Source organism: Aquarana catesbeiana, linkage group LG06, assembly GCF_042186555.1.
Source record: "Aquarana catesbeiana isolate 2022-GZ linkage group LG06, ASM4218655v1, whole genome shotgun sequence".
NCBI classification, from domain to species: domain Eukaryota; kingdom Metazoa; phylum Chordata; class Amphibia; order Anura; family Ranidae; genus Aquarana; species Aquarana catesbeiana.
This window is the reverse complement of record NC_133329.1, coordinates 190,747,992-190,769,883: the sequence shown is the minus strand read 5'-3', so window position 1 is coordinate 190,769,883 and position 21,892 is coordinate 190,747,992. Positions and strand designations below refer to the sequence as shown.

At 43.0% G+C, this 21,892-nt stretch overlaps 1 protein-coding gene across 4 annotated transcripts in view; it reads right to left on the bottom strand.

Annotated features, from left to right (window-relative positions):
* The window catches only part of GSPT1 (G1 to S phase transition 1), a 455,031-nt gene that overhangs the window by 194,928 nt on the left and 238,211 nt on the right, over positions 1-21,892 (bottom strand). For all 4 annotated transcript variants that reach the window (XM_073591175.1, XM_073591172.1, XM_073591173.1 and 1 more), the window contains one exon: positions 10,968-11,045. In XM_073591175.1, the coding sequence (XP_073447276.1) occupies positions 10,968-11,045 (78 nt within the window). The remainder of the gene's footprint in view (positions 1-10,967; positions 11,046-21,892) is intronic.

The window sequence follows — 21,892 nt, the reverse complement described above, 5'->3', positions numbered from 1 at the left end:
TGGAACATCCTAAAGTGCTTGGATACACTGTGGGTCTTTACTACTCTCTTTATGTTGTTCATGTGTTCCCCCTTTTGATCCTTAAATGCTACCTTTACCTCCCAGTGTACCATAAACAAATTGGCCACACTGGGGGCAAAATGAGCGCCCACTGCAACTCCCCTTGTCTGTAGGAAGAACTGACGATCAAACCAAAAATAGTTCTTTAACAAACAAAAGTCAAGGCAACTTCATGTTTTCTGGTCAGACTTGAATCAGCCAAGGCCCATTTGACAGATGTGAGGGCATCCTCGTGCCCTATAATAGTGTACAAAGAGCCCACATCGGCTGTAACCAGAATACTGGATGAAGTACTCATAAAGGGTGTCTAAAACTTGGATATGCTTAGTGTCCTTAACCACTTACCAACCCGGCCAATTCTGACACTTTGCTCCTACATGTAAAAATCATCATTTTTTTGCTAGAAAATTACATAGAACCCCCAAACATTATATATGTTTTTTTTTTATCAGAGACCCTAGAGAATACAATGGCGGTCATTGCAACTTTTTATCTCGCACGGTATTTGTGCAGCAATTTTTCAAACACTTTTTTTTGGAAATGCTTAAAAAAAAAAAAAAAAATAAAAACAAAACAAAACAGTAAAGTTGAAGTTGCGCCGAGTAAATAGAAACCTAACATGTCACGCTTTAAAACTGCACACGCTCGTGGAATGGCGCCAAACTTCGGTACTTAAAAATCCCCATAGGCGATGCTTTAAAATTTTTTACTGCTTACATGTTTTGAGTTACAGAGGAGGTCTAGGGCTAGATTTATTGCTCTCACCCTAACGTTCGCGGCGACACCTCACATCTGTGGTTTCAACACCGTTTTCATATGTGGGCGGAACTTACGTATGCATTCGCTTCTGCGTGCGAGCACACGGGGACAGGAGCACTTTAAAAACATTTTTTTTTTTTTTCAATTGTTAATTTTACTTAAAAAATTTTAATTTGACACTTTTTAAAAAAAAAATTTGATCACTTTTATTCCTATTACAAGGAATGTAAACATCCCTTGTAATAGGAATATGGCATGACAGGTCCTCTTTACAGTGAGATATGGGGTCAATAAGACCCCATATCTCACCACTAGGCTGGGAAGCCTGAAAAATAAAAAATAAAAACGATCATCGCTTCCCAGCCGAAGTGGCGCCGTTTTTTTGAATGCAGAGGCCGGGCGTGACGTCATAACATCGCGCCCGGCCTCCGACGATCATAGAGACTCCGGCGACCATCTGGTCCGCCGGAAATCTCTATGATCAACATCTGGGGCCGGCGGATCCGCTCTCCGATTCACCGATCGCAGAGGTGAGTCGGAGGAAGCACCGGAGGGCAGCGGGAGGGGGGACGTCCCCTCGCTGCCCGTAAGAACGATCAAGTGGCTGACCCGCTGCTATGATCGTTTTTACGGTGTAGGAAATCGCCGGCTGAAAACGGCAATATCTGAATGATGTCTCTAGCTGCAGGCATCATTCAGAAATACACCCACAAACCCAGGACGTCCATGGACGTCCTACGGTCGGCAAGTGGTTAAGGAAAGTCTTAGTTTTCATTACCAAAGATTGGAGAAAAGAAAAAGAAAAAAAAAAAATCAATATATCATCCCAACTGGGCAGTAACCGAGTCAATGCCATTGACCATCGGTCTGCCCAGGAGATTTACAATACTCTTGTGGACTTATGGCAAGAGATAGATAAATCGGGGTTCTGCAAAGTAGAGGATAGAGGCTGCCTTTTATTCAAAAACCCCTTCCCTCTTGCCTTTATTAACTAAAGTGTGTAATTCATCTTTACATTGGAACATTGGATCCCTACTTAATACCTGATATGTTTCAGGGTCTCCTAATAATCTAACCATTTCCTCCTGATAATAGGTTTTACTCGGAACTACCAATCCTCCCCCTTTGTCGGCAGGGCAAATTATAAATGTCCTTCTCTAAAGATTCTATGCCCTTTATGTACTGAAGATCCAACAACTTTTTAACCTTTAGGGCATCTAGATTGTTGAGAACCATATTCTTGAAAACATCAAAGTATTTATCAACATTGGCGGGGGTGTTAAAGTAGATTAGGTAAATTAGAATGGACACCTTCCAACTGTGTGGTACACCTATGAACAGGGTTTGATGAAACATTTAAATACTCAAACTACGCATGTATCTCTGTGTATTAATGTAGATTTCAAATTTGTTCAAGTTACACACAGGAACAAACTTCAAATCTCTATCAAACACACCTGTTTCATCCTCAGTTAAAAGGAATACCACTCAGGTTATAAATGCCTGTACCTAATGGGGTCTTTGTCTTTTGCATTCACCTGCCCCCTCTGTTTCCTCTGTCTTTTCTTTTTATTTGCCATCAATTTCCGTTGGAAGTCTACTGAGTGGGACCCCTCCAGACGTCTCCCTGACTGGATATTTGTCGGGGTGGTACCCTCCATGGGGACCTCTGCACCCCTAAAAAATAACTCCCACAGTTGGATTTACTATTCTGCAAGGGAGCAAATCTATTAAAAGTAGGAACAGGTCTACTTTGGGAATAACGAGGACCACCACCTCTAGATGTATTATTCCTAGGTGAACCATTTGTTTTGCCAAGGACGGTCCCCTCCATAGGAAGAATTTGGATAGGAATTTCCTCTATATGGTGATTGATAAGGAGCTCCCACCTCTATTCTTCCTCCTACGTCCTTAAAAGGAAGGGCTCCATTAGTGCCAAAATTGCACTCCCTGTTGGGCATAGCTCCTCCTCCCAGTGGATAATCATATACAACAGTGGGGGATCACCCCAAGAGTAGGCAAGGGGGAATTTACATCACCCTCATCAACATAAATATTGGGAAGGAGGGTATTAGGGGCAAGCGATGGATCACCAATATTGCTCTGCCACCTATAAATCTCCCCCTTTCCAAAATCACCAACATCCCTAAGGAACTATTTTTTTTTCCTCATCTTGTATCCTATTATGCCAGTTTATTTTTAAAGCGGGGTTCCACCCAAATTTTGAATAATATCTGTATGTATTCTCTTCCTTGCCTAGATGCTGACATGCCATTTAAAAAAAATTTAAATCGCCGTAATTACCTTTTATTTTTCTATTCTTCTTTGCACTTCTTGGTTCTCTTCCCGTGGGAGTAGGCATGTTTCTAGCCTCTCTCAGACTCCTGGGAGCTAGTCTCAGGCTTCCCAGGATGCCACTGAGCATGTGCGGGAACGAGCGGTGAATGCTGGGAGCACAGCATTCACCACATCCAGGAAATAAATGCTTGTGGGCTTCAAATGACCACAATGAAGATGGAAACCGCCTGCAGTGAATAATATAAGTTATTCTTTCGGACGAAATCTGACACAGGCGGACATATTACACACAATATGTGATTATGTAATGCTGAAAAGAAAAGTTTGTGAATGAACTCAAAAAAAAAAAAAAAAAAAAAGATAGATAGGTGGACCCCCGCTTTAAGGTCACTAGAAAATCTCACAAAATCTTGATTATCTTTGTGTGGTTCAATACAATCTTTAATTTCATTACCTGTTCTTCTAGTACCTTCATCTTTTTCTGTTTTCGAAGGAGCAGAAATTCTATCAATTACAGGCCTTTTTAGTAACCCCATTATTTCATAGATTCCATAGCTAATAAACCATCATTAGGGGGCAGTCCCATCTGAGGCATCTGGGGATAAGCTTAGAATAAAAGTATTGGTCAAAGGACACTATGTCCCAAACTAATTCTTTTTTCAAATATATGCCCTAATCTCTTAAAGGGGTTGTAAAGGTATTTTTTTTTATTTTTTAAAAATAACAAACATGTTATACTTACCTTCACTGTGCAGCTCGTTCTGCACAGGGTGGCCCCGAACCTGCTCTTCTGGGGTCCCTCGGCGGCTGTCTCAGCTCCTCCCCGCAATAATTAACCACCTTAATGCGAGCTCCCTCGCATGGTGGTTAGTTATAGCGGGCGCGCTCCCGTGATACAGCCGGCGGCTATAGCATAGAATGCATTAAGGTGAAAAAATGTTTACCTTTACAACCCCTTTAAAGGAGTAAGATAAAATCAGTATTAATGGGGGGGGGTCAGAAAACCTCATGCAATTTGATCTCATGTTTTTCTAAATACTGGCACACATCCATGTTTGCAGATAGATTAAAATGAATAGAATATACACACTAAATATAAACTAAAAATAATTAGCGCAAACAATCCTGAAGAATAATTGCAGCTGAACATTCAAGGCCAATTGCAGAACACCTCAAATAAGTTAAGTAAAAATAGTGCAGCGCAAGAAATATTCATATATTAAACATAACCTTTATAAATTAACATAAAAAGTTCATAAAAAGAGATCTTGGATAGTTGAAAGTGGTGTCTCTTGGTTGAACATGAAGGTGTCATAATGTGCAGCACCTCCGCCATACACACAATTATTAATATTATTATAATACAGGATACAGATGGCCGCTCACCTTAGGACCGTGACCCCCTGAAACAGGACGCTCATACAAGCATTCCCACGAATGTAGGGCTGAAACAACTAATCGATTAATCGACAACTAATCGATTATGAAATTAATCGATTACTATTTTCATAATCGATTAATCGGCCAGTAACATAATGGAGTTAAAAATAATAAAATTAGCCCTTTATAGTACAAGAGCAAATAATCGCTACTGTAAATATTACTTTCACAGTTCTACAGTAAAAAAATTAACCCCTTACAGTAGTGATCATTTGCTTTTTTTGTACTATAAAGGGCTCATTTTAGTTTTTTTTAACCCCATTATGTTACTAAACATTTTAGACCTGGTTTACATCATTGTGTTTTTTGGTGCTTTTTGCAAAAACACACTACAGTTCATTTAACATGGTTTTCTATGGGACACGTTCACAACTATACTTTTTTCAGCCGCTGCGTATTTGGAAAGGGTCAGGGACTTTTTTTTTTTTTTTTTAAACGCGAAACGGTGCTTTTTTGGTTCAATATACTTCAATGGAGAAGCTGCAGAAAAGCATGTAATTCGTTTTTGCAGCAATTTGTATTTTTTAATCTGCCCGACAACAAATTGGCCAAAAAACTGTATTTCTCTTCTAATAGTGTATATATAGTATATCTCTTCTGTCTGTTATTCTCAGAGTGGATTTAATATTCTGCTCCCTAACCATATAGTTGGTTGTTTATATTTACCACTGCATAGAGATATTTAAGAATACATTGTTTTTTTTTAAAAAACTTTACATACTAACTAAATTATACACCACACTTTTTTTAAGGTTATTAACCGATTAATCAAAACAATAATCGACCAACTAATTGATTATGAAAATAATCGTTAGTTGCAGCCCTACACGAATGTCACAAGTGCTTGTTTGTGCACTTCTGACAAATGCCATAATTGTAAGTGGTTTTACATTTATTGACTAAAGGATTATATAACAGAGCACGAGATTCTTTCAATTTGCTTTTATATCACTATCCATGAACCTATGGAGGAATTGGCTGTCTCAGATCCACTCGGACTACTGGGGATCGTGGAAAACGTTAAGAAAGCAAATAGAAAGAACCTAGTGCTCCGTTATATAATCATTTATTCAATAAATGTAAAACCACTTACAATTATGGCATTTGTCACAAGTGCACAAACGAACACTCTGTGTATACACATAATCCAGTAAGATGGCCGCAGGTTACGCAGGACTCCATCCCCCGTACGCGCTACATCCTAGGTAGGACTTGGTCAGCAAGTATGGAGCCACGCTAATCTCCCGCACTTAAATTTTTATTCATTTTTTTTCCCCCACTAAATGGATCATATCAAAGTAGACCAAATAGTACAACAGCTCCCAGGCCGTCATTCCTGGTAACCCAGGAAGGTCTTGACCTGAGCTGGTTCCAGGGGCGACTTCGCCAGACTCACTATCCAGCCCAGCTTCTGCAGAACCACGACTACCCTCTTGGTGCCTGCCTTACCCTGAAAAACCCGAAGGCCCAAAAATGAGCAGGTGGTCCAGGTAGGGAATTAAGACTATTCCCTGGAGGTGTAGGAAGGCTACTGCTTCTGCTAAGACTTGTGAAAATCCTCCGGCTGGCTGCCAGTCCAAAGGGGTGAACCCTGAACTGCCAATGGAAGACTACTTCCTTGGTCACTACTGAGAATCTCAAGAAGGCCTAATGTTCCGGGTGAATTGGAACATGTAAAAAGGCACCTTTGAAATCCAGTTAGCGTGATCAGTGGGGGCCTGGCAGAGAATTCTAGGCAATAACCTACTCTCAAAAGCGTACAAATGTAGCGATGTCCTGATAGAGCCTCTCACTGGGAAATTAACTGAGACAGCTGCCCGCCCCCTTGTTGTTTTGGTGCTTGTACTGGGAGAGGAGAATAGCAAATTGTCTCCTCCTACCATAACCCCACTTCTTGTTGGTTTCTTTCATGGATCTTTGCTGGTTCTGTCCTGGTGGGTCACGAAAAAAAACCTTCTGGGTCTTTCCCTTTTTGGTTTAACAGGAAATTTCTTCCCCTTTTCAGAAGACCTGGACAGCACATTATCTACTCCTGGCCCGAAGAGCAAGGAACCTTCAGAAAGGTAGACCATACAGCTTAGACTTAGATGTGAGGTCACCTTCCCATGATTTCACCCAAATAGCCCCCCTGGCTAAGTTAATGAGCTCAGCTACCTTGGCGGAGGCCCTGACAGATTCTACCACTGTATCCGCTAAATATGCAACAATTTTCCCTATGATTGAAAGGGAATCCACCATCTCCTCTGCTCTGGTCTCTTGAGACAGATGATTGAAGAGTCTCACGTTGGCCAATTTATGTAGGATATTCTAGATCTATATACAGTTTTTTTTTTAATCTGAACACAGATGTGGACTGGGCTTAACACAGCTGGCAGACAAGTTGCATTTTACATACCAAAAGGGCCAAAGCACTTACCTAAAGGGGATTGTAAAATGTAAGTGTCTAATCAGACTTGAAAGGAATAGTATTCATGGGAAATGGTGGCTTGTTAAAGGGGTTGTAAGCCTTTGTGTTTTTTCACCTTAATGCATCCTGAAAAAAAAAAAAAACCTGGCAGCCACCAGCCCCCCAGTTTTACTTACCTGAGCCCTGGAACTTGACCCACAAGGGACGTGCTGCCTCTCTGCCCGGGGTTCTCAGCTCTTGATTGGATAGGTTGATAGCAGTGCAGCCATTGGCTCCCGCTGCTGTCAATCAAATCCAATGACATGGGCGCTGGGGGGGAGGGGGGGCTGGGGTTGGGCAGGGCTAAGTCATACATTTGGCAGCTATGGACGCTGAATGCTGGACTTTGGAGCGCGCCCGCAAGGTAATCCCCTCTGGGAAGCGCTTCTCCTAGGGGGTTATCTGATCTGGGGAGGAGCCACGAGAGCTGCCGGGGGACCCCAGAAGAGCAGGTTTGGGGCCACTCTGTGCAAAACGATCTGCACAGTGGAGGCAAGTATGACAAGTTTGTAATTAAAAAAAAAAAAAACCTGAACCCTTACAATCCACTAACATGGTAAACACTAATGTGACTTTAAAAGATTATTGCCAGTAATTACAAGTAGAGTCCTTTCACCTTAAAGTGGATGTAAACCCAATGTCATCCTTTCTAAACTACTGCCATGGGGGTTATCCATAAGGATATACATGCCTCCTGCATGTATCTTTACCTGTCAAATGTCTCCCCTATGTGTTATGAGACCCGAAAAACTGCAGATTCTGTGGGTGGGTCTGTTGTCTGGAGCTCGGTGGGTTGAGTCGTAATGTCAGTAGACTCCCCGCCCACCTTTACACTCCTTGTCAAGAAGCATTTTCTCCTGTTTATTTCTAACACTGAACTTCTGCTATAATCTCTAACATCCAGTGAAAAGACAGGAAAGTAACCACATGGCTTCAGCATGCCAAATCATGCGGAGGTGTGGAATAGCCAATCCTTGCAGAGCTGCTGAAGAAAGGAGTGGGGGAGGGAATTAAAAAAAAATGCCTGTGTCTTAGGCTGTCACTCACAGCAAGGGGGAGTATTTGACAGTTTATCAGTTTGTGAAGATTTTTCTTACTGAACAACACAAGAGGATTGCTCAGAGATGGATTAACTCTGTGTGGCAAGACTGGGCTGAAATGATAGGAAATCTTATACTCTACAGTATGATATCAAAAGAAATTTTTTTTTTTTCGGGTTTACATCCACCTTAAGATAATTAAAAGTATTTTGGATTGACCAAGATTCTAATACACATGATTGGATGCATGGAAGCTACTTAGGTGCATATTATGCTGGATTGTAGCGTCTCTATGCTTGGGATAACATGAATGACGGATGGGACTCTGAAGGCTGCTGTTCATTGCAATATTTACTGGATTTTGTCATCTGTTGCAAGTATCTTGTGAACTTTGCTCTGTGTTGGGACTCCAATGCATCTCTCTGGATGAACCTAGTTGCTGCGGGAATAATTTGAATTATAAGAACGATCATCCTACAAGTATATCACTACATTCATCCTTCAACTATAGGACTACATCTTAATCAAAAAAACAGCATTCCTGGCATTGCAGATTGTGGTCAGGGCTCGGTCCATGGCAGAGGTGTTAGCTTCCCAGGCTTTCCTTAGAAGGGACTCCGACCTATGGTCCTTCATGTCTGATAATCCCAGAGTCCTCAAAGGAGAGGTCAGAACTTTTAGTCACTCGAGTGCCACGTCCAATTTAGGGACTTTAACCACTTGCCGACCAGGCCATAGCCAAATGATGGTATAGCACGGTCGGCTTATTCTGGGAGGGTGTAAGATGTCCTCCCAGAACCGTGCTTCCCGCACACCCTCTGGGGTGTGCACCCGGGAATGTCCGCAACCGACGTGTCCTCCAGACCTGGCGCATCATGGATCGAGGTAAAGGACCAATGACAGCGGCCCTTTAACACGTGATCACTCCGTCCAATGACAGAGCGATCACTTGTCAACAAACAGGCACAAGTCCAGTTCAGCTCTCTCCTCTCACGCTGTACACACTGATCAGTACATCATGCGAGAGGAGGGAGACTGCAGTAGCACTCGCCCGTGCCCCATCCTTGCCACATCACCTGGAGTATGCTGTCCAGTTCTGGGCACCAGTCCTCAGGAAAAAGGTGCTGGAACTGGAGAGAGTCCAGAGAAGGCAACAAAACGAATGAAGGGTCTGGAGAACATTAGTTATGACGAAAGGTTACGAACTTGTTCTCTCTGGAGAAGAGACGCTTGAGAGGGAATATGATTTCAATGTACAAAAAAAACGTACTGGTGACCCCACAATGGGGATAAAACTTTTCCATGTAAGGGAATTTAATAAGTCACACGGCCATTCACTAAAATAAGAAAAACAGTTTAACCTTAAACTGCGTAGAGGGTTCTTTAAGAGCAGTTAGGACGTGGAATTCCCTTCCACAGACATTGGTTTCAGCAGGGAGCATCAATAATTAAAAAAAACATATTAGACAAGCACCTGAACGACCACAACAAACAGGGATATACAATGTAATACTGACACAAAATCACACACATAGGTTGGACTTGATGGACTTGTCTTTTTCCACCCTCGCCAACTACTACCATCAGTACTCATCCGTGCCACATCAGTGCTCATCCATGCCACATCAGTGCTCATCCATGCCACATCAGTGCTCATCCATGCCACATCAGTGCTCATCCATGCCACATCAGTGCCTCACAAAAGTGTAATAGGTAATCAGGAAATTCAATTTGTAATTTTATGTCCCCAGATCACCTGATGGTGCTCCCTGAATGTTGGGCCTCTGTATGTGGCTAGGCTGTGTAAAAGTCTCACATATGTGGTATCGCCATACTTAGGAGTAGCAGAATACATTGGGGTGTGTAATTTGTGGTGTGCACATGCTAGGTGTTAGAAATATCTTCTAAATGGACAACTTTACATAAATGTAAAAAAGAAAATACATTTTCATTTTCTTTCAACATTTTCCAAAAACTTTTGGGAAAAAAAAAATGGCATGTTCAAAAGACTCAATGCCTCATAGAATATACCTTGGGGTGTTTGCTTTCCAAAATGGGGTCATTTTGTGGGTGTTTTCATTGTCCTGGTGCTTCAGGGCCTTCAAAAGTGTGATAGGTTGTCAAAAAAATGATGTGTAATATATGCTCCTAGAACGCCTGGAGGTGCTACCTGCATGTTGGGCCTCTGTATGTGGCCAGGCTGTGTAAAAGTCTCACACATGTGGTATCGCCATACTCGGGAGTAGAAGAAAGTGTTTTGGGGTTTAGTTGCAAATATGCATATGCCATGTGAGAAATAACCTGTTAATCTGACAAATTTGTTTAAAAAAAAAAATCTTCATATTGCAAAGAATTGTGGGAAATCATTACAACTTCAAAAAAGTCACCATGCCTCTTACTAAATAGCTTGTAATGTCTACTTTAATTTTGGGGGGTATTTGTACTTTTCTAGCTTGTTATTGTCAAGAAAATATAGGTCGTTACATCAAAAAGTGAACAGGGTAGAAGTGAAATATTTAAAGTGGTTCTAAAAAGGCAGAAAGTTTTGTCATCTTAATGCATTCTATGCATTAGAGAATAAAAACCTTCTGTGTGCAGCAGCCCGCCTAATGCTTATTGAGCCCCATTTCAAGCCAGCAATGCTGCAAGAGAGCCTCAGCTCCTTGGAAACTCTCCTTCATTGGCTGAGACAGCAATGAGGAGATTAAGGGGGTGGGGCAGAGCCATGGCTGTGTGTCTGAATGGACACACGGGAGCGGCTCGGCTCTGGTGCACTCAGCAGGGGGGTGGGCCAGAAGCGCCAGCGAGGGACCCGAGGAGGAGGATCTGGGCTGCTCTGTGCACAACCACTGCACAGAGCAGGTAAGTATAACATGTTTGTTATTGTCAAATGGAAAAAAAAATAAAAAATTAAGTAATCTTACCAGGTTTCTCTGTTTTTCTCTTTTGCTTCCCGTTCATATTTCTCAAGCGTTCTTTTGTCAACCATGCCAGTTAAATACCTAAAAATGAATGCAAAAATCAATATTATACAAGTTGCCTAACAGAAAAAAATAGCTTACTTATAAAAAGAACAGACAAGTGTAATTTGCATCCCTATAGTTGCTGTCATATAACATGGAATCAAGCGGCCCTATTTAAAGCAGGAAAATGTATGCAAGCATTTAAAGTGGTTCTAAAGCCAGAAGGTTTTTTTATCTTAATGCATTCTATGCATTAAGATAAAAAACCTTCTGTGTGCAGCAGACCCCCTCAGCCTCCCCAATACTTACCTGAGCCCCATCTCAATCCAGCAATGTTGCACGCGAGAGCCTCAGCTGCCTGGGGACGCTCCCTCATTGGCTTAGACAGCAGCTGGTGCCACTGGCTCAGTGTCTGAATGGGGACACAGAGCCATGATTTGGCTAAGGTGCCCTCAGAGCAAGCTGCTTGCTGTGGGAGCACTCTGCAAAAGTGAGGAGCAAGGACCGCGGCAAGGGACCCCAAAAAGAGGAGGATCTGGGCTGCACTGTGCAAAACCACTGCACAGAGCAGGTGACATGTTTGTTATTTTTAAACAAAAAAAAAAAAACACAGACAAGACTTTAGGATCACTTTAACTCCAACAGGAAGTAGCAGCCTAGGTTAAAGTGTCAACAATTAATATTCCTGATGTGTATGCTGTATCATGTACTTGTGTTAGTATATCCCATTCTCTTTGCATTTTTGTGTAAAAGAGATGCTGATCCAGCCAGTCGCCCTGCTTTCCTATTTCAAACTGACCATACTAGCCAAAGAATTACACCCATCCCAACGTGGTCAGCTTTTTGTCTGTGCTGGGAACACACCCTGCCCTCTAATGGCCAAAGACTTGAGCAGACACAGCCCTCTGAACAGTTCCCACTGGGAACATCAGTGTATTGCTTAGATATTCCCCCACATGTACAGTGAGGAAAAAAGTATTTTATCCCTTGCTGATTGTATGTTTGCTCACTGAAAAAGAAATGATCAGTCTAGAAGTTTAATGGTAGGTTTAATTTTCATTTTTTGAAAATTCTTTAGGGTATGCAATATGACAATGTGGTACGACATTCCGTTAGTATTGATACAAAAAACTAACAAACCGGGGACTAAAGATGGCATTGAAGCCACCGGCCAGTATCCTTTCAATAACAAAGGCAGTCCCTGAGTTACGAACACAAAAGGGACTGTAGATTTGTTCTTAAGTGGAATTTGTGTGCAGGTCAGAACAGTGCATTTTTAATTGTAACTTCAGCCTGTGCAGGGATGTGGGATGTTTCAGACATGCAGTCATGTTATCTGGGGCACTTCTAGCCATCCAGTACTGCAGTGTGGGATGTGTTTGGCGCTGCAAGATAGCTGCTCGGTGGTATCCAGGACCAGCGTGGCGCACAAGCGGCCGGCATTGAGGTCCATTCATAAGTAGGAGTCGTTCACAACTCAGGTGTTCATAACTTGGGGACTGCCTGTATCCTATTTAAAGACTGAGGCATCCATAGTGCGTATAAGCTATATTTTGAAGAGAGTCATGTAGGAGACCATGTCTGTAATGTACATACCGAGAAGAGCAAATAATGGTAGGCACATAACTACCATGAGATGGGGGGGTTAAACAAAGACCTCAGATATTGTAAGGCAACTATGTCCGGGCCCCAAAGCAGCTGCACCAACAGTCAGCGTGCATACCTGGTATCTTTTTTTTCTCTCTCAAAATAAAGTGTATAGGTATAGAGAGCGAATCAAATGTGATTGCTGCACTCAAAATGTATTAAGAACAAGATATCGATTCAAATTTAATTCAGTGTCAAATGCATGATGGTTTTGAGCTGTACAGATAGCGCTCTTCTTCAGAACAAGACACATACAATATATATATACACACACACATACATACATACATACATACATACATATATATATACATATATATATATATATATATATATATATATATATATATATATATATATATATATATATATATAGACAACGTCTCTCATATGGACTCAATCATTCAATGCCAATAAGGGTAACAAATAGAAAAACATGTTTTGGACAGATACCTCACACCAATTATAGAAACTACACAATCTTACATACGAGACACCCGACATTTTTTATACACTGTTATACCCCATGATTTGGGCACAGAAGCCTGTTGGTGACTATTGATTTGCTCAAGAAAATACACATCCATACAGGTTACCTTTTTGATACAATTATCGATCGTTTGAGGAAAACTTTTTTCTTATTAAGGAAAAATATTTACAGCTCATCGGAGCTGCGATGGGCTCTAATGTTGCGCGCCCCCTCCCCCCCAATATGCCAATGCATTTATGGGCATGATAGAGAATGCTTTTATTTACCATTGTAATTTGTTTATTCAAAACTGCACCTATTGGTACAGATTTATTGATGATGCCTTTGCGATATGGTTGGGCGACTTAAAGTAATTAAATGTATTTACTATATATCTTAATTCTTTGATCCCTGGCTTAAAATTCAATATGCCAGTGATACTCAAATACCTTTTTTGGATACTTTACTAAGCATCAATGAACATCACATTGTTGGTGACATACACCAAACCAACAGATCGTAATCAGTTATTGTATTCTAGTTTTCATCCATCTGGTGTCTTTAAATCCATTCCTTGCAGTCAATTGGTTTGTGTATCTCGGATTGTGAGTGACCCAGACTTATTGAGTGTTAGATTGGATAAGATGGAGGGAGATTACAACGAGGGTACCCTAAGAAAGTTATTAAAAAGGAACAAGATGATCTGTTCAGTCATAGATCTGCACATTCTTACACTCGACGTCTCCCTTTCATCTCACAATTTCATCCTTATTCTACTAAGGTATATAACATAGTAATAAAACACTGGTCTATCCTACATGATAGTTTTCTGACAGTGCAGGAATTCCAGTATCCTCCTACCGTCGAGGTCGGACAATATATATCAGGCGGCACAGTGGTGTAGTGGGTAGCACTTTCGCCTAGCAGTAAGAACGGTCGCTGGTTTGAATCCCAACCACGACACTACCTGCCTGGAGTTTGCATGTTCTCCCTGTTCCTGCGTGGGTTTCCTCTGGGTACTCCGGTTTCCTCCCACACTCCAAAGACATGCTGGTAGGTTCATTGGATCCTGTCTAAATTGTCCCTAGTATGTATGAATGTGAGTTAGGGACCTTAGATTGTAAGCTCCTTGAGGGTAGGGACTGATGTAAATGTACAATGTATATGTAAAGCGCTGCGTAAATTGACGGCGCTATACAAGTACCTGAAATAAAAAAAATAAAAGATTAGTCAAATCTGATCAATATTGTCCTCCCTTACCACCTTTCTGACACCACATAACTTTGGCTCTTTTCCCTGCCTCTGCTGCATCCAATGCAACAGTATGATAAAAGGGAAATCCTTTTCCTATTCACATAGAGGGTATAATATTGATACTAAAAAATCATACTTGTCCCTGGCCCAACGGGGGCTACTTGGAGGGTGTGGGTGACTGCTAGACGGAGGTTCTTGCGTCCCAATCAGTGGTCCCTGGCCCACCCACTCTGTCGTAATCCCAGTCTACCACAGTTCCGCACCCTGCTGGATCCCCAGGTCTGGGGCAAACATGGTGTTATCACCCTGGGAGATCCCTCAGGTGCCTCAGGGTGTCTTACTTCCGATGGATGGGGGAAAGAAGCACAGAGGCGCCACTCTAGGTGTGGTATGTTAATCAATTTTAATGAGCAAATAGTGCATATGAACTCACAAGAGTAGATTAAAAAACAGGCATGTCGGGGGGCGTGGCTTGGCAAGCAACCGGGATGGACGTGCACTAGAGGAGCTCCGCAAACGACACAGCCCAGAGCCGGTCACCCTTACTTGCACATACCTGGAAATGGGAAAATTGAACCTCTAAACACCCCACTCCATATCCCGACGTAACACCGCCGCTTCCTCCGCTGTTCGGAGCATATCGGAGCTACTCAAAGCCCAGCCAGCACCACGAGGCGGTGTAGCAGGCCCCAATATGGCGCGGTCACAGCATGACACAGACGACTTCAATGAGGACTCACAGTCGGCCACTGAGGAGTCAGGTAGGGGATTCAATCGCTCAAATAAACCCCTCACATACGCAGACATGTCTGGGTTCGCAGCGGACATTAAATCAACGTTTTCAGCGGCAATCACAGACCTAAAGTCAAACTTACTAGTCCTTTGCAAAGAGTTTTTAATACCCTGCTGGAAAGACAGGAAGATACAGACATAGCATTTGTGAGAGCCCACCGGGCCCTCAGAGCTGGAGGACCGGACACATCACATTGTCTTTAATGGAGCACGCATTATGCTCTTTCAAGAACTCTCACAAATAACTTTAAAAAACCGTACAGCCCTGCGCCCCCTCCTGGATAAACTCAGGGAACGTGACCTACGATACACGTGGCGCTTCCCGTTCGCACTGGTGGTGACGCTTACAGGGAAACAGCACATCCTACGCTCACCAACTGACCTGCCGGAATTTTGTGATGGTTTGGGCATAGAATTGCTAGATCTCCCGGAATGGTACCAGGAATTCACATTACCACCATCCACCAGAAGCCCCCCCCCCTACCTCCCCCGCCTCCACCCCAGAGAAACAGCAGTCAAAGCATTTGAAACATGGCCGTGGTAACAACCAACACTGGGGAACACCGAATCAACAGCCTACCCATTCCAGGTCTCAAGCAGCTGAGTAAAGTATTGCACTTACGAACCTGAAAACTAAGGCATTTACAACCATTGTTGAACGCTGATCCTGTTAAATACAATAGATGAGAGATGTTCTACATGTAACTCAGTTCCAAATATCTAACAACTCAGGAGGACCCCAGCCCTATGGCTTTCACACAATCACAGGAGAAATTCTAACCTGCCCAGCGCAGGAATCATATACACACTTTATCTTCAAGCGACTGACGCAGCTTTCCTTTAAACTAGAGACAATTCAAAAGGAACATCCTCCCACCCGGCATCCATGGACTGATATTATACCCCTCAATGATTATTGCACAGCTATGGCCAGGTCCACACATACTGGCAGAATTTACATCCAGGAACTTCACTTGGACAGCGAGTACAATCTGGCTCCTGTGTCAACTGAAGAGCAATCCATGAATATTCAGAACTTACATTCCAGGTAGACACCTCTACTAGGAACAAAATGGATCCTCCATTGCCTTACGGGACAGGCATAAACTTGTCAGGTTAACTGCTTTATCTCCATTATAGGGTTGACCATTGACACGATTGTGTCATTTTTTTCTTTGTTCATGCCTGTAAGTTTGGGCTGTGTCTTTTTCTCCATTTATTTTGGATTGTATTTTTACTATTTTTGCCATCATTCTGGTTTGTTAGAACTTCCACCAAGTTAAAAACGGCCACGAATATACCACCCTGGTGGCGACCTCCCACGCACCCACGAAGTGTACTTGGGCCGAGGTCCTTGACCCAGGTGCGCTACATTTATACTTTAGAGACTAAGATACATTATCTAAAGTTTGTTTTCTTTTCTCATTGTTACTCCAGTTACCTGGGATCCATTCCCTATCTTTGGATCCTTTTCTACTTGATCTAATCTTTTCTCTCTCACTCTTTCTGTATCTGTACTCACCTGAACTGTCTCTCCCTGGTCTACTGCCAAGTGATATATACGCCAGATAACTTTGATTTATTTTGCAGTGCTTGAACTAAGCATTTTCGCCCCATAGCCTAGAGATGGCTTATTAGTCGCTCGGGAGGACACCTCTGGTAATCTCACATAACACCAGGGGTTTGAACATACCGGAGAAACGTATGTCTCTACTCCAGGAACTGAAGAAAGGCAAGCCACAGTTTGTTTTCCTGCAAGAAACACACTTCAGGACAAACCAAATCCCCAAACTCACAAACTCGTTTTTCATTGAGGCCCACCATGCAACCAACGATGTAGCAAAGACTAAAGGGGTGTCTATCTTAATCAGCAAAGAAGCCCCCTTCACACTTACGGACAGACTAGTGGACCCTGAGGGACGTTATGTGTTTCTTAAAGGAACTTACAGAGACAGGACCATTCACATTAGCAAATGTTTACTTTCCCAATTCAGCGCAGATAAACTTTTGCCAGAAGGTCATACATGAACTAAAGGGTTTCTCATCGGGCCTCCTAATTATGAGTGGTGACTTTAATATCCCACTAGACCCTACAGTTGATTCCTCCACCGGGAAATCCTGTATCACATACAGAGCACTTAAAAAAATGAAACAACTCTTAAGCTCCCTACAACTGGTTGATACTTGGTGGTTTCTACACCCGGAGGCCAGAGATTTCATATTCCATTCGATCCCGCATGATCGATACTCACGCATTGATCACATTTATATATCCCAAAGGGATCTGCAGACAGTGACAGGGGCCCACATCGGCATTCAATCACTCTCAGATCACACGCCCATATCATTGGGAGCAGATCTCTGCACGCCTAAGACAAGAACAAACACATGGAGACTGAACACCTCGCTGTTAACCAATCCTGAATTGCTCCCTCATATTCTAACAGCAATTTCCGATTACTTTCAAACTAACACCACCCCTGACATGGACCCGATGATAATTTGGGAAGCACACAAATGCACAATAAGGGGGGAATTAAAAAGGGCGCCTAACGTAAAAAGACCCAGGAACAGGAAATAAACAGACTAATTGAAAAATACGACAACTAGAAGCCACCCACAAACACTCTTTGGCCACAACAGTCCGCTCAAGACCTTTTAGACACCCGAAAAGCCTTGCAACAATTATTTGAGACCCAAACTAGGAGATCACTATTTAAAAAAAAAAAAAAAAAAAAGTATATTATGAATCGGGAGACAAGACGGGTAGACTGCTGGCCAGGGCTCTAAAAGATGCTAACTCCACCAACAACAATACAGGCATCAGGTCACAGGACGGCACATTGGCGGTAGCCTCAGAGGCCATAGCTGCTCACTTTCATCAATACTACTCGAAACTCTACAATCTGCCACTCCAACACAAACCCCCCCACGATTCCAAATGAGAGAGGGCAGGTGATATGGGACTATATAACTGAAAGTAGACTTCCCCAGTTGGCGGAATCAGAGGTGTCCCTCTTAGAGGACCAGATATCTCTGATGGAGATTCAGGTGGCAATCAAGGGTCTTAGGCCAGGGAAAAGCCCAGGGCCGGACGGCTACACACCCATCTATTATAAAACATTTAGCGATATCTTATCAACTCCCTTAATGCGGGCGCTGAATTTTCTCTCTTTGCCCAGACAAGTGCCACCTGACTTTCTGTCAGCTCATATAACACTAATACCTAAAGCTGACAAAGATGCTACTGACTGTTCAAATTACAGACCAATTTCTTTGTTAAATCTAGACCTCAAGCTTCTAGCTAAAATCATATCTAATAGACTACAACCTCTTCTTCCCTCCTTGGTTGGCCCGGAACAGGTCGGGTTTATGCCAGCTAGAGGCAAGAGATAACATAAAGGCTTTACTTTTGACACACGCGGCACATACCCGGGGTCTCGAGGGTCTTCTCCTGTCCACAGACGCGGAGTAGGCCTTCAATAGGGTCTCCTGGGACTACATGTTAGACATCTGCCGTCACGTGGGCCTGGGACCGCACATGATGACGTGGATAGCTGCCCTCTACCAGAACCCGTCAGCTAGGTTAAAAATGAATGGCACCTTATCAGATAAAGTGAAGCACTCCAATGGGACTCGGCAGGGCTGCCCCCTGTCACCACTATTATTTATACTATCCTTGGAACCATTCATCAGACGCGTTAACAAAAACCAGTCGATCACTGGCTTTGAGGTGGCCGATAGGAAAAACAAGAGATCAGCAGCATATGCTGCTGTCTTGTATGTTCTAACTAAACCACACACTACAATCCCACACCTAATTAAAGAATTTGCACTTTTTGGTTACATTTCTAACCTCAAAATTAATTACAAGTCTGAAGCTATGAATGTTACACTGACGGAAGACACCCTCAATAGAACACGAGAGAATTGCCCGTTTTGTTGGGTCACATCGGCCCTAAAATATCTAGGGGTTAAATTAAACGCCAAACCTGACAACCACCTAAGACCAAAACTTCCCCCAAATGGTACAAAACATCACTACTGACTTACGGAACTGGAATTCCAAATACTTTTCGTGGTTTGGAAGCGCCGCTATCTTTAAAATGACGATCCTTCCACGACTACTGTACCTGCTAAGAGCGCTTCCCTATCAGAATCCCACAGAATTTCTTTAAAAACCTACAATCCCTATTATTACAATTCCTATGGGGTCACAAAAGACCCAGAACCAAATTTGCACTTTTAACTAGGCCCAAAGACCTTGGCGGCATGGGACTCCTGCATTTTCAAAACTACTATAGGGCAGCCCACCTCACGAGAGTGATTGACTGGCACTGCCACGGTAAATCCAAAGACTGGGTCATCCTAGAAGAGTCATTGAACCACAAGTGCTTAAAATTCGCCCCATGGATTGCCTGGAACTGCCAGTCTCATTCAACGAAAAGTCACCCACTAACAGGAGCCACGCAGAGCGTATTTCAGACGGTGACAACAAAGACAGACCTAACATCACAACTAAGCCTGTTAACTCCACTGCTTAACAACTCAGGATTTGTTCCAGGGATGGCCAATAGGGCTCTTCAATCACTTGACCCCAAGAAACAGCACACTGCGGGGGACTGCTTTAGTAACAACAGAATTAAAAATTACACCGAGCTGAAAGATAATCTCCCGCTTCTACCTGTTTGGGCCTACTTTCAAATCCGTAGCTACGTCACAGATAAGGCTAAACGACCCATCTTTCAAAGAGCACTGACAACTAGAAACGACGTGTCAAAGGTGACAACTTCAGTAAAGCAACCTCACCCATATATAATTGGCTGCAATATTCCAAAACATCACCAGATTTAGGGAAGAATGGTCCAGAGCTTTACAAAGGGACATTACAGACAACCAATGGTCCACGGCATGTATCCTCTCTCATAAGTGCTCTATTACCACTAAAACGCAAGAGACGGCTTATAAGCTCTTGACACATTGGTACGCCACACCACACAAACTCAATACATGGTTCCCTGAGGTATCAGACAAATGCTGGAGGTGTGGGGAGGAGACTGGTACTCTCCTACACATCTGGTGTCAGTGCCAGGCCCTAGATGCTTTCTGGGCCACAGTGAGAGACACCATAAGGCAAATCACGGAGACGAGAATTAAGCTAGATGCGGCTTGCTGCTTGCTTCACATTTCCAATTTCCCATATAAAAGATACAAAAAATCTTTAACTAAGCACTTACTGAACGCCGCCAAGGCTTTAATACCGTTACGCTGGAAAAGCACACAGGCTCCCTCTATACGAGACTGGCTGCAGAAAGTCTCCGAGATTTGCCAAATGGAAGATGCTAGAGCACAATCATCCGACACCATTGAAAGATACCACACGGTCCCCCTGGCTCCATTTTAAGGTCTCAACAGATTATGACTGCCTGAGGAACGGATAAGGCCTACTCGAAATCAGGTATCTTTCACGCTTCCCTAAGTTCACACTTGCAAGTCGCAACGACCAGGGAGAGAGTTCTTATTAACTTCAGGTAACTTGTTCTACATCCCCCTTCTGTGTTCACCTTCATTTCCTCTACTCTATCATACTAAATCTTTATGTTTATGAGCAATCAAAGTTGAGAGACCAGATGCGCTTGTTGTGTAAACTAAATTAATTTCAGATGCCCAGCTGGTTAAAGATGGACCCTCAACAGGATCTCGCTTTTTGCACACATTCCACTATTGAGGGACATAGTTGTTACATGTGGACCATATGCTATAGCTAAGTTTAGTAAATAGCCTGCTTTTCTGCTGTTTATATGACAATATGTGCACATGTACTATACGGATTCTGAAATGTGGCTTTGATTGTTAACCTGTTTAAGCTTTAAGAAATCTTTTAATGGAAAAAAAAAAAAAAAACAGGCAGTTGCAGTGTCAGTTGTGGGAGAACAGCCGTGCGGGAGGGAGTCCATCCGTGGCTGAATGCTGGTTAAGTGGAGCGGGTTGCCGATGTTTCCTGGATCGCGAGCACACAGGAAACTGGGGGATGACGTCACTTCCGGTTGAGACAGTGGACCAATAGGCGACGCGTTTGCGGAGCATGCGCTCCTTAAGGCCTTCTCTTCCGAGAATGTAGCGTTAAGGCCTTTTTCCCCCATTTGCGCAAATGGGGGAAAAATGCTGGGCTGTGACAGCAAACAAGATACGGTAAGAGAGCTATCCATAGGGGCTCTTCTCCCAGACAAAGGTCCTCAAATGAAGTAGGTTGTCTGCGGAAACAAGTGGACGGGTGGAAATGAGAGTTGCCAAATTTTCTGCCAAATCTGCCTAGGCCCAAAGAGTTGAGGAGTTCCATATAAGATGAAAAGGCTGATCCACCACAAATGAGCCCAGAAAGACTGAAGCTCTAGTTAGGCGATGTTCCGGTTGCAGCTGAAAGGCTTTATCAGAAATACCCGAAACAAAAGTCTGGGTGGCCAATAATCAGTGTCAAGGGGGATGGGAAGCTAGAAGTCTCTGTCATTCTATAGTACTTGCGAAGTTCCAGTAGTGTTGTTTCAATCAAGGGGTGTGGAGGCGGGATTCGGGAATAACAAACCCCTGTCCATGGCTAAGGGGACTTAACAGATTCCTGCTCCAGAGAAACCCATAATTTGTGGGAGGATTGTTTGCACTAACCACCCTATAGTCATGTGAACCACCATGCAGTACAAAGCGGGGTGAGGAAAACCAACTCCAC